Source organism: Oncorhynchus masou, chromosome 15 (assembly GCF_036934945.1).
Source record: "Oncorhynchus masou masou isolate Uvic2021 chromosome 15, UVic_Omas_1.1, whole genome shotgun sequence".
Classification (NCBI taxonomy): Eukaryota; Metazoa; Chordata; class Actinopteri; order Salmoniformes; family Salmonidae; genus Oncorhynchus; species Oncorhynchus masou.
Window position 1 is genome coordinate 16,435,569 of NC_088226.1, and position 20,792 is coordinate 16,456,360.

General features: G+C 42.1%; 1 protein-coding gene across 3 annotated transcripts; it reads left to right on the top strand.

Moving 5' to 3' along the window:
* The first annotated feature begins 281 nt into the window (after positions 1 to 281).
* LOC135555008 (plexin domain-containing protein 1-like) lies at positions 282 to 20,468 on the top strand. 3 transcript variants are annotated; one of them, XM_064987385.1, is made up of 14 exons: positions 282 to 413; positions 15,537 to 15,691; positions 16,251 to 16,394; positions 16,706 to 16,775; positions 16,961 to 17,083; positions 17,175 to 17,293; positions 17,421 to 17,520; positions 17,618 to 17,710; positions 17,867 to 17,948; positions 18,030 to 18,090; positions 18,209 to 18,335; positions 18,616 to 18,651; positions 18,739 to 18,896; positions 19,024 to 20,468. In XM_064987385.1, the coding sequence occupies exons 2-14, from the start codon at positions 15,539 to 15,541 to the stop codon at positions 19,141 to 19,143; spliced, it is 1,386 nt and encodes a 461-aa protein (XP_064843457.1). In that variant the 5' UTR covers positions 282 to 413; positions 15,537 to 15,538; the 3' UTR covers positions 19,144 to 20,468. The 3 variants fall into 3 exon arrangements, with proteins under 3 accessions (XP_064843457.1, XP_064843455.1, XP_064843456.1); XM_064987383.1 differs by lacking the exon at positions 282 to 413 and adding an exon at positions 1,503 to 1,750; XM_064987384.1 differs by lacking the exons at positions 282 to 413; positions 18,616 to 18,651 and adding an exon at positions 1,503 to 1,750.
* Positions 20,469 to 20,792: the final 324 nt, after the last annotated feature.

Sequence of the window (20,792 nt, forward strand, 5' to 3'; positions counted from 1 at the left end):
TGGATTACCCACATTTTGTAATGTAATCTGATTACTTCCAGAACACAGAGCCAATATTTACCCAGCCGACTGCACAACACAGGAGGATCAGATGTACAGACACATGAAAGAGGAACAGAAAAAATGGAGAGAGAGAGACAGGATGACAGGAGAGGGCTACTAAAAAAAGAGTTAATGAGGAAGATGGAGAGAGAGAGCTGTGTTAAATGAGAGGGAAAGAGTACAGAACTGAGTGGGTGTTTGTAATACAGGAGAGGATCTGAATATGAGAAATAGTTTGGGTTGAAGTGAATGACACTGGAACAGCAGAACATTCTTCGGAAGTTTGTACTTTTACATCCAGATCCAACATGTTATTGACCTCTTTGAATCTCACTGACTCATGGAAAAGGCTGAATGACCCGCAGCATAATGTGAGTCACTTCCAATTCAAGTCTCTCCCTCTATTTCTGCTGTAATTCCCCAGATGACCAGTAGAGACCAGTGTAAGCAAATTAAATTGTGGGAGCTTATTCAGAACATGCTCGTAGAAATCTGTTTACAGTAAAACCAAGATTTATCTTTTCATTGTGCAAGAGAATAGTCAACTCTATTGTAACATTCCAATGTTCAATTACATTCTGAGTATCATGCCCTACTAAATATGTCCCTAGGCCTAGTATGTAGGCTACATTTTCCAGCAGTGAATCTTGAAAAGTCTCAACTGTCATTTCCTCACCAGCGTTCTCTAGCCTGATTTTTCAAAGTGGAACTGATTGTAATGGAACAGCTGAGAGAGAAGCGGAGTGATGGTGGAGACACACAGTGTGTGTAAAGGAAAGCTTATTTGAGCAGTATAACAGGCAGAGCTGCTGTCGCATGTGCCTGGAAATTAAACCATAGCCAAACAAAACCAGACATGCCCCTTTTTCATATGACCCACAGAACGTATGCTAAGTACTCAGACAATATGTTTGTTTTGTATTGACCAGATAAACTTTCATAGCAGTGGGCATGGAATACCAAAACTAAAGTGCTTATGGACAGTACCTGTATATGTCATTGTGGTAATCATCTGGTATGGTGGCTGTATGGTTAGAAGCACTGTTAACCGCTTGTTCTTCACTGCAGTTTATAACCAGAAGGTCAATAGACAGATTCCGGGAAGAGATTGTACTGTTTTTACTGCATTCATTTAATTCTCGGCAGCAGCCATGTCTGAACACAAAGGCACTATATCACTGTCCAAGGCAAGGAGATGGTATGGCATCTACTATTGAGTTCCCTCAGAGATAAGAGAGAGGGCCCCACTGTGATTCCAGACGATTTCACTAGAATCCAAGTCCAAATATGGAAGGAGAGAGACAAAGAGTGGGGCACATCAAAGCAAAGAGGATGAGAACATGAGAGAGGCAGGACACGCAGGGAGAGAGAGAACACTTTCATCTCCTCAGCTGCTACGCCTGATCATCCCTCTGTCTTTGTCATTGCCATGGCAACAGAAGAACAGCATTGAGAGGGTGCTGTAGAGGGAGAGAGAGTGTGTAACTGGAGAGAGCATGCGAGGGAGGGAGAGGAGAGGGAGCTACAGGGTGACTGGGACCAGGAGAAACTCTGTGGCTGAAAGAGAAGAGAGGGAGAAGAAGGAAGAGAGAGTGAAGAGAGAGCTGTGTGTTTTTGTTGTTGCTGAACAACATGTGTCTCAGTGTGCTGCTGCTCATCTTTCTCTCCCAGGCAGAGTTGGGGAGAGTTTGGGCTCAGCAACAAACAGGTAAGCTTTTCTTTCTCCCCTACCTCTCCTGTGTTTTCCATCCTGATTCTCTTGTCTCAGTGTACTTCCTCACCTTTTCTCACCTGTTGTCTCCTCCCTCCTTCTCTCCTCATTTTCCCCATGCATCACTCTCTTCATACCACTGGAAGTTGGTGGCACCTAAATTGGGGAGGATGGGCTTGTGGTAGTGGCTAGAGCAGAGTTAATGGAATGGTATCAAATACATCAAACACATGGTTTCCATGTTCGATGCCATTCCATTCGCTACGTTCCAGCCATTACTATGAGCCATCCTCCCATCAGCAGCCCCCATTGCTTCACACAGCCTCTCTTCATGGCGCTCGGGTGTTGTACTTTCTGCCGTACAAAATACCACCTCATCCAGGCGCTTCTCTCCCTTTTTAAAATTCCTGAATCATCTTTTATTTACATAACATATGCCATTTACATCTGTCCATCTCTCTTTCCCCTTCATGGCTCTCCCACGTCCATCCGAAGATGTCACAACAACTTATGATCACATGGAATAATAGCAACTTTTGTATTTAACATGAAAGAAAAGCTGTAAGCGTTATGGCATTCTTTTTTATTTAGTATTTCATGGCTTCAATAACCTACGTACAGATGTCTTTGAAGACACTGTTTTTCGCTAATTTACTTATATAAGGGAAATGGTACAGGTTCATGATTGTGTTTGGAAACGGGCATACCCTTATACTCTTTGTTTGTGCAGAAAAGTTAGTTCCTAGTTTGCAATGAAAGTGTGACCATAAAAAAACACCATGGTCCAGAAACGTGCAAATGACTCAGAATAACAACCCACAAAACAGCATTGTTTCTGCCTAACATTAGATTTGGATTTCTCCCTGCCACTCTGCTAGCCTAAAAGTCAGGCGGTCCAGGGTGGGAAAGGAGAGGTGAACAGACAGAGAGAGAAAAACTGTTGGGGAATGTAGTCAAAAAAAGGTGTTAGCTTGATGAATCGTGTGTGTTTTTTAAAATCCTTTATTTATCCAGGTCTTTCTCACTGAGATAAAAATCTATTTTTCAAAAGACACCTGGTCCAACAGCAGCAGGGGGGAAAAGATTCAGACACAACATTGAACAAAACTATAGACACAAATACAGTACAACAATGACATATTACATGTGTGTTTGTATGTATGTGTGTTGAAAGTGTATGCATTTCTGTGTGCTTGGGGTGTGACAGGAATGCTTGTGGACCGATGGAGGGGGATTCATTGCGATGTGTTTCTCCTCCTGGACATGTAAAGCCTTTTTATCAGAGATGGAGTACTTAGATTTGTCTCCACCACTGTCCCACCACTGCACTCCTCTTTCTATGATCTCCTCACTTTTCAATAAATCCTGTAACCATTATTAGCCAAATCTCTGCTCCCAATTCCTATTTGATTTCACTAGTACTCTTCGCTGACTGTCTTCCTCTCGTGACCTTTGTTTTGCTCCAAAATCCCTTGAGGAAAGGCAGATGCATCCCATTCTCCTGCCCTGATACTATCTACCACCTTCAAAACAACAACAGCTCTTCCCTGATACTATCTACCATCTTCAAAACAACAACAGCCCTTCCCTGATACTATCTACCACCTTCAAAACAACAACAGCCCTTCCCTGATACTATCTACCACCTTCAAAACAACAACAGTTCTTCCCTGATACTATCTACCACTTTCAAAACAACAACAGCTCTTCCCTGATACTATCTACCACCTTCAAAACAACAACAGCCCTTCCCTGATACTATCTACCACCTTCAAAACAACAACAGCCCTTCCCTGATACTATCTACCACCTTCAAAACAACAACAGCCCTTCCCTGATACTATCTACCACCTTCAAAACAACAACAGCCCTTCCCTGATACTATCTACCACCTTCAAAACAACAACAGCCCTTCTGATACTATCTGACCTTCAAAACAACAACAGCCTTCCCTGATACTATCTACCACCTTCAAAACAACCACCTTCTACCACCTTCAAAACAACAACAGCCCTTCCCTGATACTATCTACCACCTTCAAAACAACAACAGCCCTTCCCTGATACTATCTACCACCTTCAAAACAACAACAGATACTATCTACCATCTTCAAAACAACAACAGCCCCCTGATAGTTCTTCCCTATCTACCACTTTCAAAACAACAACAGCCCTTCCCTGATACTATCTACCACCTTCAAAACAACAACAGCCCTTCCCTGATACTATCTACCACCTTCAAAACAACAACAGCCCTTCCCTGATACTATCTACCACCTTCAAAACAACAACAGCCCTTCCCTGATACTATCTTCAAAACAACCACCTGATACTTCTACCACCTTCAAAACAACAACAGCCCTTCCCTGATACTATCTACCACCTTCAAAACAACCACCTTCAAAACAACAACAGCCCTTCCCTGATACTATCTACCACCTTCAAAACAACAACAGCCCTTCCCTGATACTATCTACCACCTTCAAAACAACAACAGCTCTTCACTGAGCTAAATGAATTGCTTTTTGTGTTTATCTTACACAGCATAAAATTAGATTATTTTATTTTTACATGCAGTGTAAAAAAAGAAGAAGCTGTTTGAAATAGGATCAAGTGGAGCTACCCCTCGAGAGCTTTCTGCAGCATCTAAACCAGATTATGAAAACACAGGTTGAGGGATGAAAATGAATAGTGAGGCTGCTGACCTCAGAGCTTGGCTCTCTGTTCTTTGTCCTGTTGAGAATTTCACTTAACAAATGACTTGTGTCTGTTCCAGCCATACTGGGGCCAAGCCTGAACAGAAAAAAAAATGGAATGGATAAATCTGGATATACTAAATATCTGTGTGGCTGACATCCATAGATGTGATTTCACTGTCGTGGAGATTTTGATCTGCAACAGCAAGGGTCATTGTGACATCGATAAAGACACTTCTGGCAAGTTTCAAGAGAACAGAAGGATTCGTGAAGTAGGGAGAGAGGAGCAGGGAGGGAGACAAAGATCCTATTCATTATCTCCAGCACCATACCAGTGTTCACGTCACGTGTTCACGTCACGTTTCTATGATCTGTGGTCAAAAAGAGAAGAAGAAGAAACGTCTGAAAATAATGGTAATCTGTGACATCACAGAGTAGGATTAAAAGAAACAAATTAAAACAGTGATTTTCAAAACCTTGTTTCTAGCCAGAAGGGGGGGGGGGTATTTTATTGCTCCCCATGTCACTGTGCATCTCATAGTGTTTGAAAATCACCGTTTCTTAAGTGTTTTAAATTTAATGGTGTCATCGGCTAGAACATTATAACTTTATATTTTTTTTCTACAAAGCATAGAAATTCTCCATTTTCACGTATGTAGAAATATTGTGCTGGAAATAATGAAAATGAGGTTGAAAAGTGGTAGAATTGCCCTTTAACGATTCTCTGGCAGAGTTAAAGAAAATTATTTTCTGGATGATGAGGTGTGATGTTGGCATTGGGGAATAAGACATGGTTCAGCACTGATCTTCATTGAGCTGCCTGACTTAGTTCGTTATGGGCTTTGTCTTATCGTACAATGAAAACCAGAATTAATTCCTTTACCTCATCCACTGAGAGATTGTGTTTCACCATAACAAAGGAAGTATGAGGTCATCACTGCTCTCTTGTTTTCATAGAAGAGATCTTGGTGTTTTTTCAAAATGTAAAATCTCTTGTTTCAGCATAACACCTGCTACCTTATAGGCTTTATCATATATACGTTTTTGGGTATTGTGCCACCCACCAAGTCTTATTTGACTGATATGAGCAATGTGTTCAAGTTATAACGTGAGGACAATTTGCTTGATGCAAGTTTTTCAGACTCTTCACAGTCACTTTCTGTTGGCATTCTGGATGGTGGTTGTTCCTCTTGTGGTTCTGACCCTACAATTACCACTGCAGCTGTAGTGAGTGAGTGTGTGTGCATGCAGTATGTGTCAGTGTAAAGCAGGGATGGGCAACTGTTGGCCTGCAGGCCCTTTTTGTAGGCCTGCGGACCAAAAAAATAAATTATATATATATTTATATTTAGGAACTCAGTTGGGTCTCAACTTAATGTTGAGAGTTAGAATAATAGAATACACAAAGTTCAAAAATTATACTTTTTCTCTCCACTTCATGGGAATTAGTTATCACATTTGAATTGCGTGAAATTAGGTATAAAATTGCAGGCAATGCCATGACCTGGTCACAAAGCCTAATAATCAACGTACATTTCAATAATCCATAAGAATGGCTGAAGAAAAATATTTAGCAATATTTTTGCCATATTAGGTCAAAAGTTCACTTTTTAATTCAGGTATCAATGATCATTTGCTGTGGGTTTCGTAGTTTCAAGCTTTTATTGTCACGTGCACAAGCACAGTGAAATGCCTTTCTTGGAAGCTATTTCCTAATGCATTAACCAATATCAATGTAGTGCTATAAAATAAAGTAGAACAAAAACACACAGGAAATAGAAACAAGAACACTGCAAAGTAAGTATGCTATGCACAGGGTCAGTGTCTATATCATATTTACAATGTGCAGGGATACAAGAGTGATAGAGGCAGACATGTATAGGAGTAAGGTGACCAGGCATCAGGATATATGATAACAGAGTGTCAGTGTGCGTGTCATGTGTGTGTGAGCAAATTAAGTGCATGTGCTAGAACGTCAGTGGGAGTGAGTGTGTAGAGTTCAGTGAGTGTGAATAGAGTCAGTGCAACATTTAAAAAAAGAATTCAGTCATATTCATATGATCGGCCACATTGAGTTGATCTGTGGAATTAGTGTGGCATCCGGCTGATCCTGGGCCAGCCCTGGCAGCTGCTCCCATGCAGGAAAGGGTGTGCCCTCTCACCCCCGGTCTGACTGACCACTCACAGAAACCGGCCTGGAAATATGGGCTGAGTGGTTTCTTAGCATCAGGGTTATTTTAGTGCTCAGGCCAGAAGACTGTTTGACTGTCTATCGGCCTATGAGTTGTAGTTTAAACTTGACCATGTTGAGAGAGGGTGTGGTATAGTTTTTCTCCAGACCTGACCTCTGTTTTAGACAATTAAAATCAAATGAAAGGAAAGCCTGAGGTCTGTGACTAAGTGACAGTTGCCTGTGTTTCAGCAGGCCAGAAACTCAGTGTGGGCCTTATATTATAACAGAGGAGGTGTTTATGTTATAATGGTATTCTCACTTGTCATATCCTATTTCTCCTCTTGTCATCAGGCATTCTAATACATCAGTGGTTGAGAGGGCTCGAGAGGTCGGCAGGGGGGGAAGTCAGTTGGGCTTTCAACATACCTTTAAAACTTGTAATAGTAGAAGGCACCAAATTGGGTAGTGCATCTACAGTTTTCGTCTTGTCATGTCAGTCATCGCAGACGTTAGAGAGATATTTATAACTTGTCTGAAATGTCCAGATCAACTAGCCCATTTTAGCTAAAAAAGAAATGTAGGTCGATTTTTTTGCCCATTGATTTTGTTGTAATGTTTGAGGCACTCACTTGTCGTGATGTGTGTTTTGTCCTATATTTTAAATTAATTTAATTTTAATGTTTAATCCCATCCCCGCAGGAGGCTTTTTGTAAATAAGAAGTTGTTCTTAACTGACTTGCCTAGTTAAATAAATAAAAAAGTAAAAAATTAACTCAGATATCACATGAACACTCAACAGGATGTTTCGCCAATGATGGAAGGGGGGCCAGAGTGAAAAAGTTTGGGAGCCACTGCAATACATGATTTATTACCCCCGCCTGCTGGTTTTAAAAACAGACGTTCTAGAACACTATAGTCACATATGCCTGATTCTTCAACTGGCTCTGTATGTTCTCTCTCCCATCTGGGGAGATGACCCTGGATTGTAGAACTGTGTTGGAACTGGGTTCACAAGAGAATTGGATGTTGTAGCCATAGAAATAGAATGGTCCTATATGTTTTACATCACCAACCATACCACACCTCATTTCCCCAGAAACATGCTGCAGTGCTGGCAAACACATACGTCTATGGGGAAAACGTGACACCAAAGATCCAATTGGACTTTTGATATTTTCTTTTGCAGAGACGGTCCTCGTACTTTCCCTCAAAAAGAAGAGCAAGGATACAAAACAATCTAGGACCAAATCTCCCTCGTAACACTACCCACTATCACAGGCCTCTCACATTCTTTTAGCATTTTAATTGCCCTTAAATTGCCCTTAAGTCCCCTCCATTTCCTTCACAGCCCTCTATATACTCCTTATCTCGACTTGAAGCCTCTTGTAGTATTTAATTGTTCTCCCCCTGCTCTGTAGAGTTATGCCGTATAATTACTAGCCTTGGTGCTAGTCTGTTTGTTTCTGCTCACTTGCCAAGCAGGCAGTAGGTAACCTGCCTGTTAAGAGTGTTGGGACAGTTACTGAAAGGTCGCTGGTTGGAATACCCGAGCGGACTACCTGAAAAATCTGCCCATGTGCCCATGAGCAAGGCACATAGACCCGAATTGCTCCTGTTAGCGCCACTGGATAAGAGTGTCTGCTAAATTAATGTACATGTAAACACCTTTTGGAATTGTCATGCCAAACATATGTTTGTCTTGACAATGGAGTAGGCAGAAGCACAAACAGATCTGGGACCAGGCGATAAGAATGCATAGGAATTTAACTTAGAGTGATTTATAGGATCTATATCAGTTATGGGATGTAAGAGCCTTTAGCACAATTGCATCCAGTTGGACAGTGTAGTACATGCTTTCAAGATAGGGGTCATTATGTTTTAGTGCTATAAAACATAATAGCATTTCCTTTGAAATAGACCTCGGCTAGAGCCAATAAAAACATACCGTGTAAGAATCTCAAACGATAACGTCGACAAAAGAAGACATTTACGATTTACAAATAGGATGGAGTGATAAACCCCTGATCGCCTGAGTCTATTTGAGATGAGGGGCATTAGATGAACCTTAGCTGCACTTAGACCCTCTTCACTCCATTCTCTCAGTAATCATCCTACCAGCAGGATGGAACACATGCAAAACAGTCTGGATGGAAGAGTGACTCTTTACCACAAACAGTCATTTAAATCAAATCAAATTATATTTGTTACATACACATGGTTAGCAGATGTTAATGCGAGTGGAGTGAAATGCTTGTGCTTCTAGTTCCGACAATGCAGTAATAACCAACGAGTAATCTAACCTAACAATTCCACAACTACTACCTTATACACACAAGTGTAAAGGGATAAAGAATATGTACATAAAGATATATGAATGAGTGATGGTACAGAGCGGCATAGGCAAGATGCAGTAGATGGTATCGAGTAAAGTATATACATATGAGATGAGTAATGTAGGGTAAGTAAACAAAGTGGCATAGTTTAAAGTGGCTAGTGATACATGTATTACATAAAGATGCAGTAGATGATATAGAGTACAGTATATACATATGAGATGAGTAATGTAGGGTATGTAATCATTATATTAAGTGACATAGTTTAAAGTGGCCAGTGATGGTTGTTGTCCTTGATGATCTTTATGGCCTTCCTGTGACATCGGGTGGTGTAGGTGTCCTGGAGGGCAGGTAGTTTGCCCCCGGTGATGCGTTGTGCAGACCTCACTACCCTCTGGAGAGCCTTACGGTTGTGGGCGGAGCAGTTGCCGTACCAGGCGGTGATACAGCCCGACAGGATGCTCTCGATTGTGCATCTGTAGAAGTTTGTGAGTGCTTTTGGTGACAAGCCGAAGTGAGACCTCTTCCTCCACCTCCTGCCCTCTTATCAGAATCCTCTAGACAGGCAGGCTCCTCTTGTTGGCTTGGTGATAAGCCAGTGATTTAAGTACCGATGGCCTTGAGAGTTTTACTCTAGACCACTGAACTGATCAGAGCTGGCCAACTACAGCCCAGCTCCCTCCACACCCCTCCCTTCCAAAACATGACCACTCATTGCAATGCAGACCATCACAGATAGAATAAAGCTATACATATTGTGCCAATGCATGTCTGTTGCTATGTTTTACATACCATAAGAGGCACCTTATAACAATGACCACCTTGTATTTTATGCAGTCTCTTTTCCAACGCCCATCTCCATATTCAGCAGTCATGTTTCATTGATGCTGTAATGAAACAAAAGATGGCACATCAAGAAGAAATATCGTATTCGGAGTGCGTGCAAATATCAGACAAAATGAGCCCTGACAAATATGGGTGGTGCCAGTATGGTCAACACATTGCTAGTAATACTCATCCTGTGGCCGTGGTTTGATGAGGGCTTTGGATAGAATATCACTAATCGCTGGTGAAGTGATCACTAGAACCACATTTTGAGGTGTTGTGAATGAATGCACTTTCATGGTTTGAGCAGCTGGCCTGTGTTTTTTACCCAGTCTACTAATTTTCGTGTGTGAGGTATGCCAACTTAACCGATAGGTTATATCACCAACACCTACTTTATGTCTCCTACCCACCCACACAAACACTTGTGGCCACCATAGAATCAGATCATTGCCAACACACATTCCACTTGCAGGTTATTTCAGTGTTTGGTTTAGCTTTCTATTTATATACTAAACATAGGCTTCTTTTCAGATCTGTCAGAGACAAGCCACATGGACACAAACTGCTAGTGTTTGTCAAGCACCAGATTATCCACTTAGGGTTAACTATACCTAAACATTCTGAACAGTTTAAATGAATGAAGTGATTTGACTCAGAAAAGGGCAGTTGATATGAAATGAACACCTGTTTGTGCCAGCCAGGGTTGATTCCACCCTGTCGGTGCAACAACAAAATCCGGTACTAAAAATGGCCATGTTCTGAGTTGGAGTTCTATCACACACAGGATACGATTACAACAAACATCTCTTTCTCTCGCTGATCAAGTAAGAAAATTCATACGTGACCAGACTGCAGACTGTGTTACATGCCTGTTACCCAAGTCAGTTTGATCTGCTCAACAACAGTTATTTTCAGAGAGAATTTGCAGCAGCGTGCTTGACCACGGCATGTTCGTGGTGATTCCACCGGGAAGAGTGAGATTCACAGATGGAATCTCTTTGCTTTTTTGTTTGCCATATGCCTACCGATATTCGAAAACTTCCTTTCATCTATTGAAAGCAAGAGACAACACATTACATGTATACAGTACAAGAAGGTTCCTAAATTTAGGGTTAGAAGAGACACTCCGTTTAAAAAAAAAAACAACAACACGTGCGGTAATGTTCATATAGTAAATGTGACGTCATGAACACACCCCCTCTTCCAGAGTCCGACGAAAAATTCCTAAAAGTTGCGCAACATTGACGCTGTCTGAATCAGGAAAGCAAGTTCATCAGTTAAAAACTCATCATGTAATGACGTTGACAATAAGTGAGATTGTCAACGTTGGCTGGTGTGTTTATGGGTATATTCAATATCTCCCTATCCCAGTCTGCTCTCCCCACATGCTTCAAGATGGCCACCATTGTTCCTGTACCCAAGAAGGCAAAGGTAACTGAATTTAATGGCTATCGCCCCGTACCTGCCACCGTAGACCAACTTCAATTTGCTTACCGCCACAGTAGATCCATAGACGATGCAATCGCCATCACTCTGCACACTGCCCTATCCCATTTGGACAAGAGGAATACCTATGTAAGAATGCGGTTTATTGACTATAGCTCAGCATTCAACACCATAGTACCCTCCAAGCTCATCATTAAGCTTGAGGCCCTGGGTCTGATCCTCAACACTGGGGCCCCACAAGGGTGCATGCTCAGCCCCCTCCTGTACTCCCTGTTCACCCATGGCTGCGTGGACAGGCACGCCTCCAACTCAATCATCAAGTTTGCAGATGACACAACAGTAGTAGACTTGATTACCAACGATGACGAGACAGCCTACATGGAGGAGGTGAGGGCTCTGTGAGTGTGGAGCCTGGAAAACAACCTCTCACTCAACGTCAACAAAACAATGGAGATGATCGTGGACTTCAGGAAACAGCAGAGGGTGCAACCCCCTATCTACACCGACAGGACCGCAGTGGAGAAGGTGGAAAGCTTCAAGTTCCTTGGTGTACACATCACAGACAAACTGAAATGGTACACCCACAAAAACAGTGTGGTGAAGGCGCAACAGAGCCTCTTCAACCTCAGGAGGCTAAAGAAATTGGCTTGTCACCTAAAACACTCACAAACTTTTACAGATGCACAGTTGAAAGCATCCTTCCGAGCTGTATCACCGCCTGGTACCGCAACTGCACGCCCACAACCGTAAGGCTCTCCAGGGGGTAGTGAGGTCTGTCCATTGCAATACCGGGGGAAAACTACCTGGCCTCCAGGACACCTACAGCACCCGATGTCACAGTAAGGCCAAAAAGATCATCAAGGACATCAACCACTTGAGCCACTACCTGTTCACCCCACTATCATCCAGAAGGCGAGCTTAGTACAGGTGCATCAAAGCTGGGACCGAGAGACTGAAAAACAGTTTCTTTCTCAAGGCCATCAGACTGTTAAACAGCCATCACTAGCACATTAGAGGCTGCTGCCTATAGGCATAGACTAGAAATCACTGGCCACTTTAAGGAATGTAACACTAGTCACTTAATAATGTTTACATATCTTGCATTACTCATCTCATATGTATATACTGTATTCTAAACTATTAGACGGTATCTTAGTCACTTAATGTTTACATATCTGGCATTACTCATCTCATACTGTTTTCTATACTATTTTACGGTATCTCATTCACTTAATAATGTTTATATATCTGGCATTACTTATCTCATATGTATATACTGTTTTCTATACTATTCTACTGTATCTTAGTCCGTTCCGCTCTGACACTGCTCGTCCATATGTATATAGTCTTAATTCATTCCTACTTAGAGTTGTGTGTATTGGGTATATGTTGTGTAATTTGTAAGATATTACTTGTTAGATATTACTGCACTGTCGGAGCTAGAAGCACAAGCATTTCGCTACACCCGCTATAACATCTGCTAATCACGTGTATGTGACCAATACAACTGGATTTGATTTAATTTGATGATAATACACAAACTAGTCCAATGCAGATAACAAAAAAGAAAAATGGTTAATATTCAAAGTTGACCTAACCTCATGTTTTATCTTCTGAAGGCTGAGGGATGGGCCTAGAGAAATGTAACCACTCTCAAATTCATAGTCAGAGTTATAACTGTTAGGCCATAATGACCATCGTTATGTTTGGGGGAAAAGGGGGAGGCTTGCAAGCCGAAGAACACCATCCCAACCGTGAAGCACGGGGGTGGCAGCATTGTGTTGTGGGGGTCCTCTGCAGGAGGGACTGGTGCACTTCACAAAATAAATGGCATCATGAGGGAGGAAAATGTTTTGGATATATTGAAGCAACATCTCAAGACATCAGCCAGGAAGTTAAAGCTTGGTCACAAATGGGTCTTCCAAATGGACAATGACCCCAAGCATACTTCCAAAGTTGTGGCAAAATGGCTCAAGGACAACAAAGTCAAGGTATTGGAGTGGCCATCACAAATTCCTGACCTCAATCCTATAGAACATTTGTGGGCAGAATTGAAAAAGTGTGTGCGAGCAAAGAGGCCTACTAACCTGACTCAGTTACACCAGCTCTGTCAGGGGAAATGGGCCAAAATTCACCCAACTTATTGTGGGAAGCTTGTGGAAGGCTTCCTGAAATGTTTGACCCAAGTTAAACCATTTAAAGGCAATGCTACCAAATACCAATTGAGTGTATGTAAAGTTCTGACCCACTGGGAATGTGATGAAATAAATAAAAGCTGAATTAAATGGTGTATGTAAACTTTGGACTTCAACTGTATAATTTAGTATTTTGATCGTTTGTGCAATTAATACAATCCCTCAAAAATGTACGTGTCAGCAGTCAAGTTTTGAAAATAAAGCTTGATGTACAACTTTATCTCGCAACTGTATTCTACACAGAAACGCACAATAAAACAATCTAACGCATGGACAATGTTTTGTGCACATAAAACACAACACTGCTGACATAAACGAGAAGGCTTGGATGTTGCAACCAATGCTAGCCAGCATCTGCATGACACTGGATGGCGACAGGCCAGCAGAACTAACAATGGAATCTAGCTAGCATAGACATCTCCAGCACCACACATAGACAACATCTCCAGCACCACTCATGTAAAACACCTCCTGACTTATATAGATGAACTGGCAACTAACCATCTCAATGATGAACTGGCAACTAACCATCTCAATAACTGCGATAAACAAACAAATAACAAAAATGACAGCAACAGATCATGACCAGACTGCACTGAGAAATGTCCCAAACCAAACAAAACACTTTCTGCTTTCAGCCCCCTACTCAAAGTACTTTAAAAGACGCAACTAAACAAAATGTCCAGTGGAGGGCTCTACATCACAACGTGCAATCAAAACCTGAATGAGGCTACGGCCACACATGGAAAATTGAAAACGGATGAAATCGTATATGCATTCTTGTTGAATCTGTAATTTCTGTAATTTCCAAACACAAAATCTCGATGTGGCTCCGGCCTGAGAAGCAGAATAACCAGATGCATTGTGTCCTCAAGCAGAGTGATGTCCCCACATGTGTTATCTGATAACCACGGAGGTCCTCCGAGATTGGTCCCTCCTAATCCCAGATGATTTCAAATCCACATTGAGTTATTTGTTTGGAAAATGTTTTAGCAGAATGTTGTGGAACATATGCTGTGTTGTAAGTAGCTTTGGGAACTGCTCACAACTTTGGATCCAAGAGACAGAACATTGCAGTCCGTGGGATATGCAAGACAAGGAGAGGAGGAGGAGGAGGAGAGAAAAGCAAAACGGCAGACAAACAAGAAATCCTCAAGGCCTTTCTAGTTTGTTGTATTGTGATTAGACTGTGGTCCAGCCAACACACGTCTTACACGTGTGTGTGTGTGTGTGTGTGTGTGTGTGTGTGTGTGTGTGTGTGTGTGTGTGTGTGTGTGTGTGTGTGTGTGTGTGTGTGTGTGTGTGTGTGTGTGTGTGTGTGTGTGTGTGTGCGCGAGTGCATGCATGGGTGCGTGCAGGTGCAGTTGTAGGAAAAAAGGAGTTCAAAGTTGAAATGCATGCCAGCATTCCCTCATGGCCAGAGATATGTTAATGCTATGTTCACTTTCAGCCCACAATATCCAAACCATTGCATTGAGTAATACACACTCGGTTCAGGATTATGCAGTAACCAAAAGCCAGGGTTGGGGAGTAGTGAACTACATATAGTTCAACTAGTAATTAAACTACATTTTGCATTAGCTTTGTGATAGTTTAGCAAAATTCTCCTCTTGGTAGTGTTTTCAGAAGAGAATGACTTTTGTTTTGCCATGGGTGTAGCTACCTACGGAAGTTTTTTTTGCAAAAAGAAAATATGGGGAATGTAGGCAAGAATTTCCTTTCTTTTTCAGCATAAGACCTGCCTAATTCTCACTTTAAACTGATTTGTGTTTAATGGGCTAAATTATACATTCTGTTAACATCTGACTCCAGAGTGTTCTGTTCTTCCAATTTGTAGTCCATGACATTTCAGATTTAGATATGATAATTTAGTAGTTTTGATGTAGTGAACTACTTTTTCAAAGTAACTTCAGTTAAGTCAACTAAATTTTTCTTAAGGCAAGCTTTAGTGGAGCTTAACTTCCACCCGTGAGAAGTAATTTGAAGTAGCTTCCCCAACTCTGCCTAAAGCAGATGCTTGATTTGTTTATAATGTGACCGAGTGGATTCCGACATGCACCTTCTGATTGACACTGACTTGATCTGTGTCACTGACTCTCTGTGTTTTGGACAGCGATGAGGTATCATGTGACTGGACAGCAGCATGATGAGAGGCCATCACACAGGACCCCCAGAGAACCGTGGCTGGGTGACGCCAGGGTGACCAGGGAAGTACTGGGAGGAGGACTGACCATCGACACCCTACCAGACAACATGACACACTTAGTGGTGAGTGGCGTTGCGGAAGTTGTCCAACAACACACTAGTGTGGACAAGATGTGTACGTACAGTATGTCAACGCGAGATTCACTTGTTCCAGTTGTGGTGGTAGAATACTGCTCCCTGCTGGCCTTATATAAAACAAATCAATGTTGAAATGCATTAGACTGCAGAGGGTATATTGAAAAGAGTTGAACAATGTAGATCAAATCAAATTGCAGTCAATCAGTTCAACCTTCCTGCTGAAATGTACACTCCAAGACATTCAAGGATATCCTAAGGTTTCTAAAAGCGTATCCGCATAACTTATTTAGTATGCACCCTGCATTCTTTATATTTAGTATCCCTCTCTTTTGATACTACTATGTAATAAACTGGAGACTGGAACTCAATGTAGAATGTGTGTTTGTTTGTTTATGTGGGCTTGCATTCAAATGTTGCTTTCACTGTTAACCCTGTTGTTCATTATAACATTTCATCTCCACTCCCCCTCACACCATTATTCTATCTCTCCCATCTCATCCCGCAACTTCCCCTCTTGCACTCACCTCTACTGTTTCCATAACAGGAGGACACTGGTAGGTATTACTCATGGCGTAGTTTTGGCCCCGATGACCCGCGCACAGATGAACTCTGGGTAGATCTAAACGACCTAGGACATGGCCAAGTCAGAATGCATGGCATTTTGTCCAATACACACAGACAGGCTGCGGTGAGTTATACACTTAGATAACACACACACACACACACACACACACACACACACACACACACACTCACACTCACACTCACACTCACACTCACACTCACACACACACTCACACTCACACACACACACACACACACACACACACAGACACACACACACACACACACACACACACACACACACACACACACACACACACACACACACACACACACACACACACACACACACACACACACACACACACACACGCGCACGCGCGTACGCTCATGCACATTTAATTTCCCTCCCTCTCTCTCTTCCTCCTATTCCAGAAGGTTGCCCTCTCATTTGACTTCCCCTTCTACGGACATTATTTGAGGCAGATTACCATAGCAACAGGAGGTACATTTCATATTCTTTTGACACTTTGCAAGTTGTTCAAACTCAGATGGAGCCACTTATCACATTTCTTCCTTTCTACTTCCTGCTTGTTACTTACGTTAAGCATAGAAGGAGTGAACTATTGTAACTACCAGTTGCCACTTGGCATGCATCTCCATAGAACCCTGACCTCTGACCTTCTTCAGGGTTTATTTTCATGGGAGCGGTCACACACCGCATGCTGACAGCAACACAGTACATCGCTCCCCTCATGGCCAACTTTGACCCCAGCTTCTCTAAGGAGTCTACTGTGCAGTACCTGGACAATGGTAAGCCATAGAGTAACATTCAGGCAGCGCTTGTTATTTGACTTTTGACCCTTGGTTGACCTCGGTGTGACCTGTCCTGTACTGACCCCAGGTGAGGTGTTTGTGGTGCAGTGGGAGCGGGTGAGACTCCATGGAAGGGAGGCAGAGGGGGCATACACCTTCCAGGCTGCCCTGCACCTCACAGGGACCATCACCTTCAGCTACAGAGATGTGAGAGAGACTTACAACATGCACACTTATGAACCTTGTACAACACGTCTCTGATTTGAATGTATTTCATCTAAACGCCAGGCACACTCTGTCAATTCTTCTCTACCTGTCTCTCTCGCTCTTCCAGATACCTTTGCCAGTGGAGGTGATAAGTTCTGCTGAGCACCAAGTGAAGGCAGGGTTGTCAGATGCATTCATGGTGAACCTGCCTTCCCCTCAATCCTCAGGTTAGAAGCAAAGGTTCCCTAACCCACATCCAGGTTGGCAAGTCTTTGATGTCAAAGACTTTTGCTAAAATGATCTGAAATGATATCTCTCACATAGATGCCCAACGTCGGCTCTACGAGTACCATCGGGTGGACATCGACACAACTAAGATCACCAACAACTCTGCCTTTGAGTTCACTGCATTGCCTAGTAAGCAATTAATCTCTATCCCTCATACAGGCCTCTCAGACATTTCATCCTCAATAACCAGTCACAGGCACAGCTTAGTATAATGTTAATGCCAATGCCAGTCATGTCGCTACAGAATCAAAACCCAGGTCTCTGTCTCTCCCTCCCTCTGTCCAGCCTGTCTGCAGCATGACAGCTGTGAACTCTGCCTCACGTCCAACCTAACCTCTGGCTGTACCTGGTGCAATGTCCTCCAGAGGTGAGCAGGAGAGGAGTGTAGATCCCTACCTGAATAAATGAGTCCTTGTTGCTTTGTGTTTGACATCTGTCTCTGTTTCAGGTGCTCAGACGGAATGGACAGACACAGGCAGGAGTGGCTGGACTACGCCTGTTCAGAAGAGGTAGAATTGGACAATGTCAATGAACGTTCACATACTTTACATGTACTGTACATCAAATGTAAATCACAGTCTAAGCTTACTCTGTTAAAACCACAATTCTCATCCATTATATGGACAGGCAAAAGATGTCACCTGTGAGGATTATTCCAAGGGGGGACCAGACAGCTCTATTGGCCCTTCAGTTCCCTCAGACTCTGAGGTCACCACACTCCTGGGGCCCCTACCAGAAGGCCCTGCCATGGAGAGTAAGTCAAGTGTGTAAATGAGTGTGCCTGGGAGGGTTTGTATCGGAGTATCAGTGTTCAACTGTGCCTGCAGCAGTGTTATACAGAGCAAGAACAATGATGCCATAGTAATGCTCTAGCTCTCAGTGTCTGTTTTTAGCCAGTGCCTACAGTAATCTGAGTGTTCTTAGAACATGCAAAGAAATTGCACAGAAATGGAGTTCAGGAAAATAACAATGGAAGCAGTTTGAGTCCTAACTGTTCAATATTCAAACTGATCCTAAATTTGATCTTACTGCAGATAACACCAAACGTGTGATTCTATACAATGGTAAAGGTGGGTGGATCTTGATTCCCTTTGAATTGTGTGTATGGAGCTATGTTACAGGATTTTGATTGTACATTGTCTCTCTTTCCTGGTTAGACGTGAAGACAGGCCCTCCGAGACAACACGACGGGTCAGCTCACACAGGAGTTATAGTAGGTGTAGTAGCTGCATTGGTGCTACTGCTGGCTCTTACACTGCTGGCTCTTTACATCAACTCTCATCCTTCCGCTGCCTCACCACTCTACATCCTACAGGTTAGTAACACTATCAGGGCTCACATTCAACCAGCTCTGTCAGTCTGTGTCCTGCTAGATGTAGACTTCTACTCCCATTCTCTTTAACCTTTTCAAAACAATGACCTGTTTGATCTTATTTCAATAGCGACGCAACAGCTACTGGCCCTCCATGAAGTTCAGGAAGCAGCGATTCCACTCCAACTACGCAGAGGTGGAGGTCGAAGGTCACGAGAAGGAGGGAATCATGGAAGCTGGACAGTGCTGACCTGACTGAGGAGCAACTGGATGATGAGGAGAGAAAAATGAGTTTGTAGTAGAGGAAGGAGAGAGCTTAGAGCTACACACACATTCCCTACTCCATTACACAAATAATGTTTTTTCTGTTCATTCATTTTTCAATAATCACTTCAATATAGTCCCTGTCTTTGTTGGCAAAAAATATGTGGGGTATTGTATATACTTTTTAGTGGACAAAGTCTTAAACTCTTCTCGTACACATCCGTGACTCAGGTTTTCGGGAAAGGGACAAATGAGAAGAGGCCACTTTTAGGCTTTGCTAGAATTTATTTTTTGAGTTCCAAGTTTCTCAGCAGGTACGGATTGCTGTCTCACCATTTACCACACACCTCCATGGGATATGTAACTGGAATAAACTGTGATACATTATGGCTATCAACATCCATGGAAAAAAACACTATAAGGGATTCTGTATCCCTGCACTTCCATGACAAGAACGAAGACCAGTTGACAATGTTCTTCAATGATAATCTCTGTACAGTTCATGTTTGAATGTTTTGTTCCTGTATTGCTTTTTTTTATATACCAGTCAAAAGTTCAGACACACCTACTCATTCAAGGATTTTCCTCTATTTTGACTATTTCCTATGTTGTAGAATACTAGCAAGACATCACAACTATGAAGTAACACATATGGAATCATGTAGTAACCAAAAAAGTGTGAATAAAATCTAAATATATTTTATATTCTTCAAAGTAGCCACCCTTTGCCTTGATGACAGCTTTGTACACTCTCAAGTAAAGGGTGGCTACTTTGAAGAATCTCAAATATAACATGTATTTTGTATAACACTTTTTTGGTTACTACATGATTCCATATGTGTTATTTCATAGTTTTGATGGCTTCACTATTATTCTAAAATGTAGAAAATAGTAAAAATAAATTAAACACCTTGAATGAGTAGGTGTGTCCAAACTTTTGACTGGTACTGTGTATGCCAAGAATGTATTTCATAAATTGATCAGAGGCAATTCAATGCTCTTCATACATGACTTTGACCTTCCAAATTAACCCCAGATTGAGGATCATGTTTTGAAATACAGTAATTTGAAAGAATAAAGCCATTAGAATGAATAATGTTTAATTATAATGTCAACCAGAAAAGGAGAAAACTCAGTGGGCCTATAATTTCTGCATCCTGACCAGTGAAACCAATTCTGATTTGTGACAGCAGATGTCACCCAAACCAAACTCATTTGCAACTGTATTCCATGTAGGCCTTCACAACAGGCTACATACATATTGTAGCAGATGGCATGATCATCATGTGGAATAAAAAGCGTTGGCGTGTATTCTAGATACTTTTTCTGTATGGCATGTTCACGATGTTGTCGTGCGCTTGTTCCACCGTGATGGTGGTTTCCACTAGATAGCACATCCACAAAGTAAAATGGGCTTTATCAAACAAATTCATAACAACACAAAATGAGTTTGTTGGTCTTAATTGAGGATTAGGGTTAGACATACGGTTATCCGTGTGGTTAAATTGAGGGATAAGGTTGGATTTAGGTTTAAAAAATCAAATTGGAAGAATATACATTTTAGTAATAGGCGGAGTTTATGACTTTGTGGCTTTGTGACCAGTGATAGTGGTGTGATAAATCTAGTTCCGCATT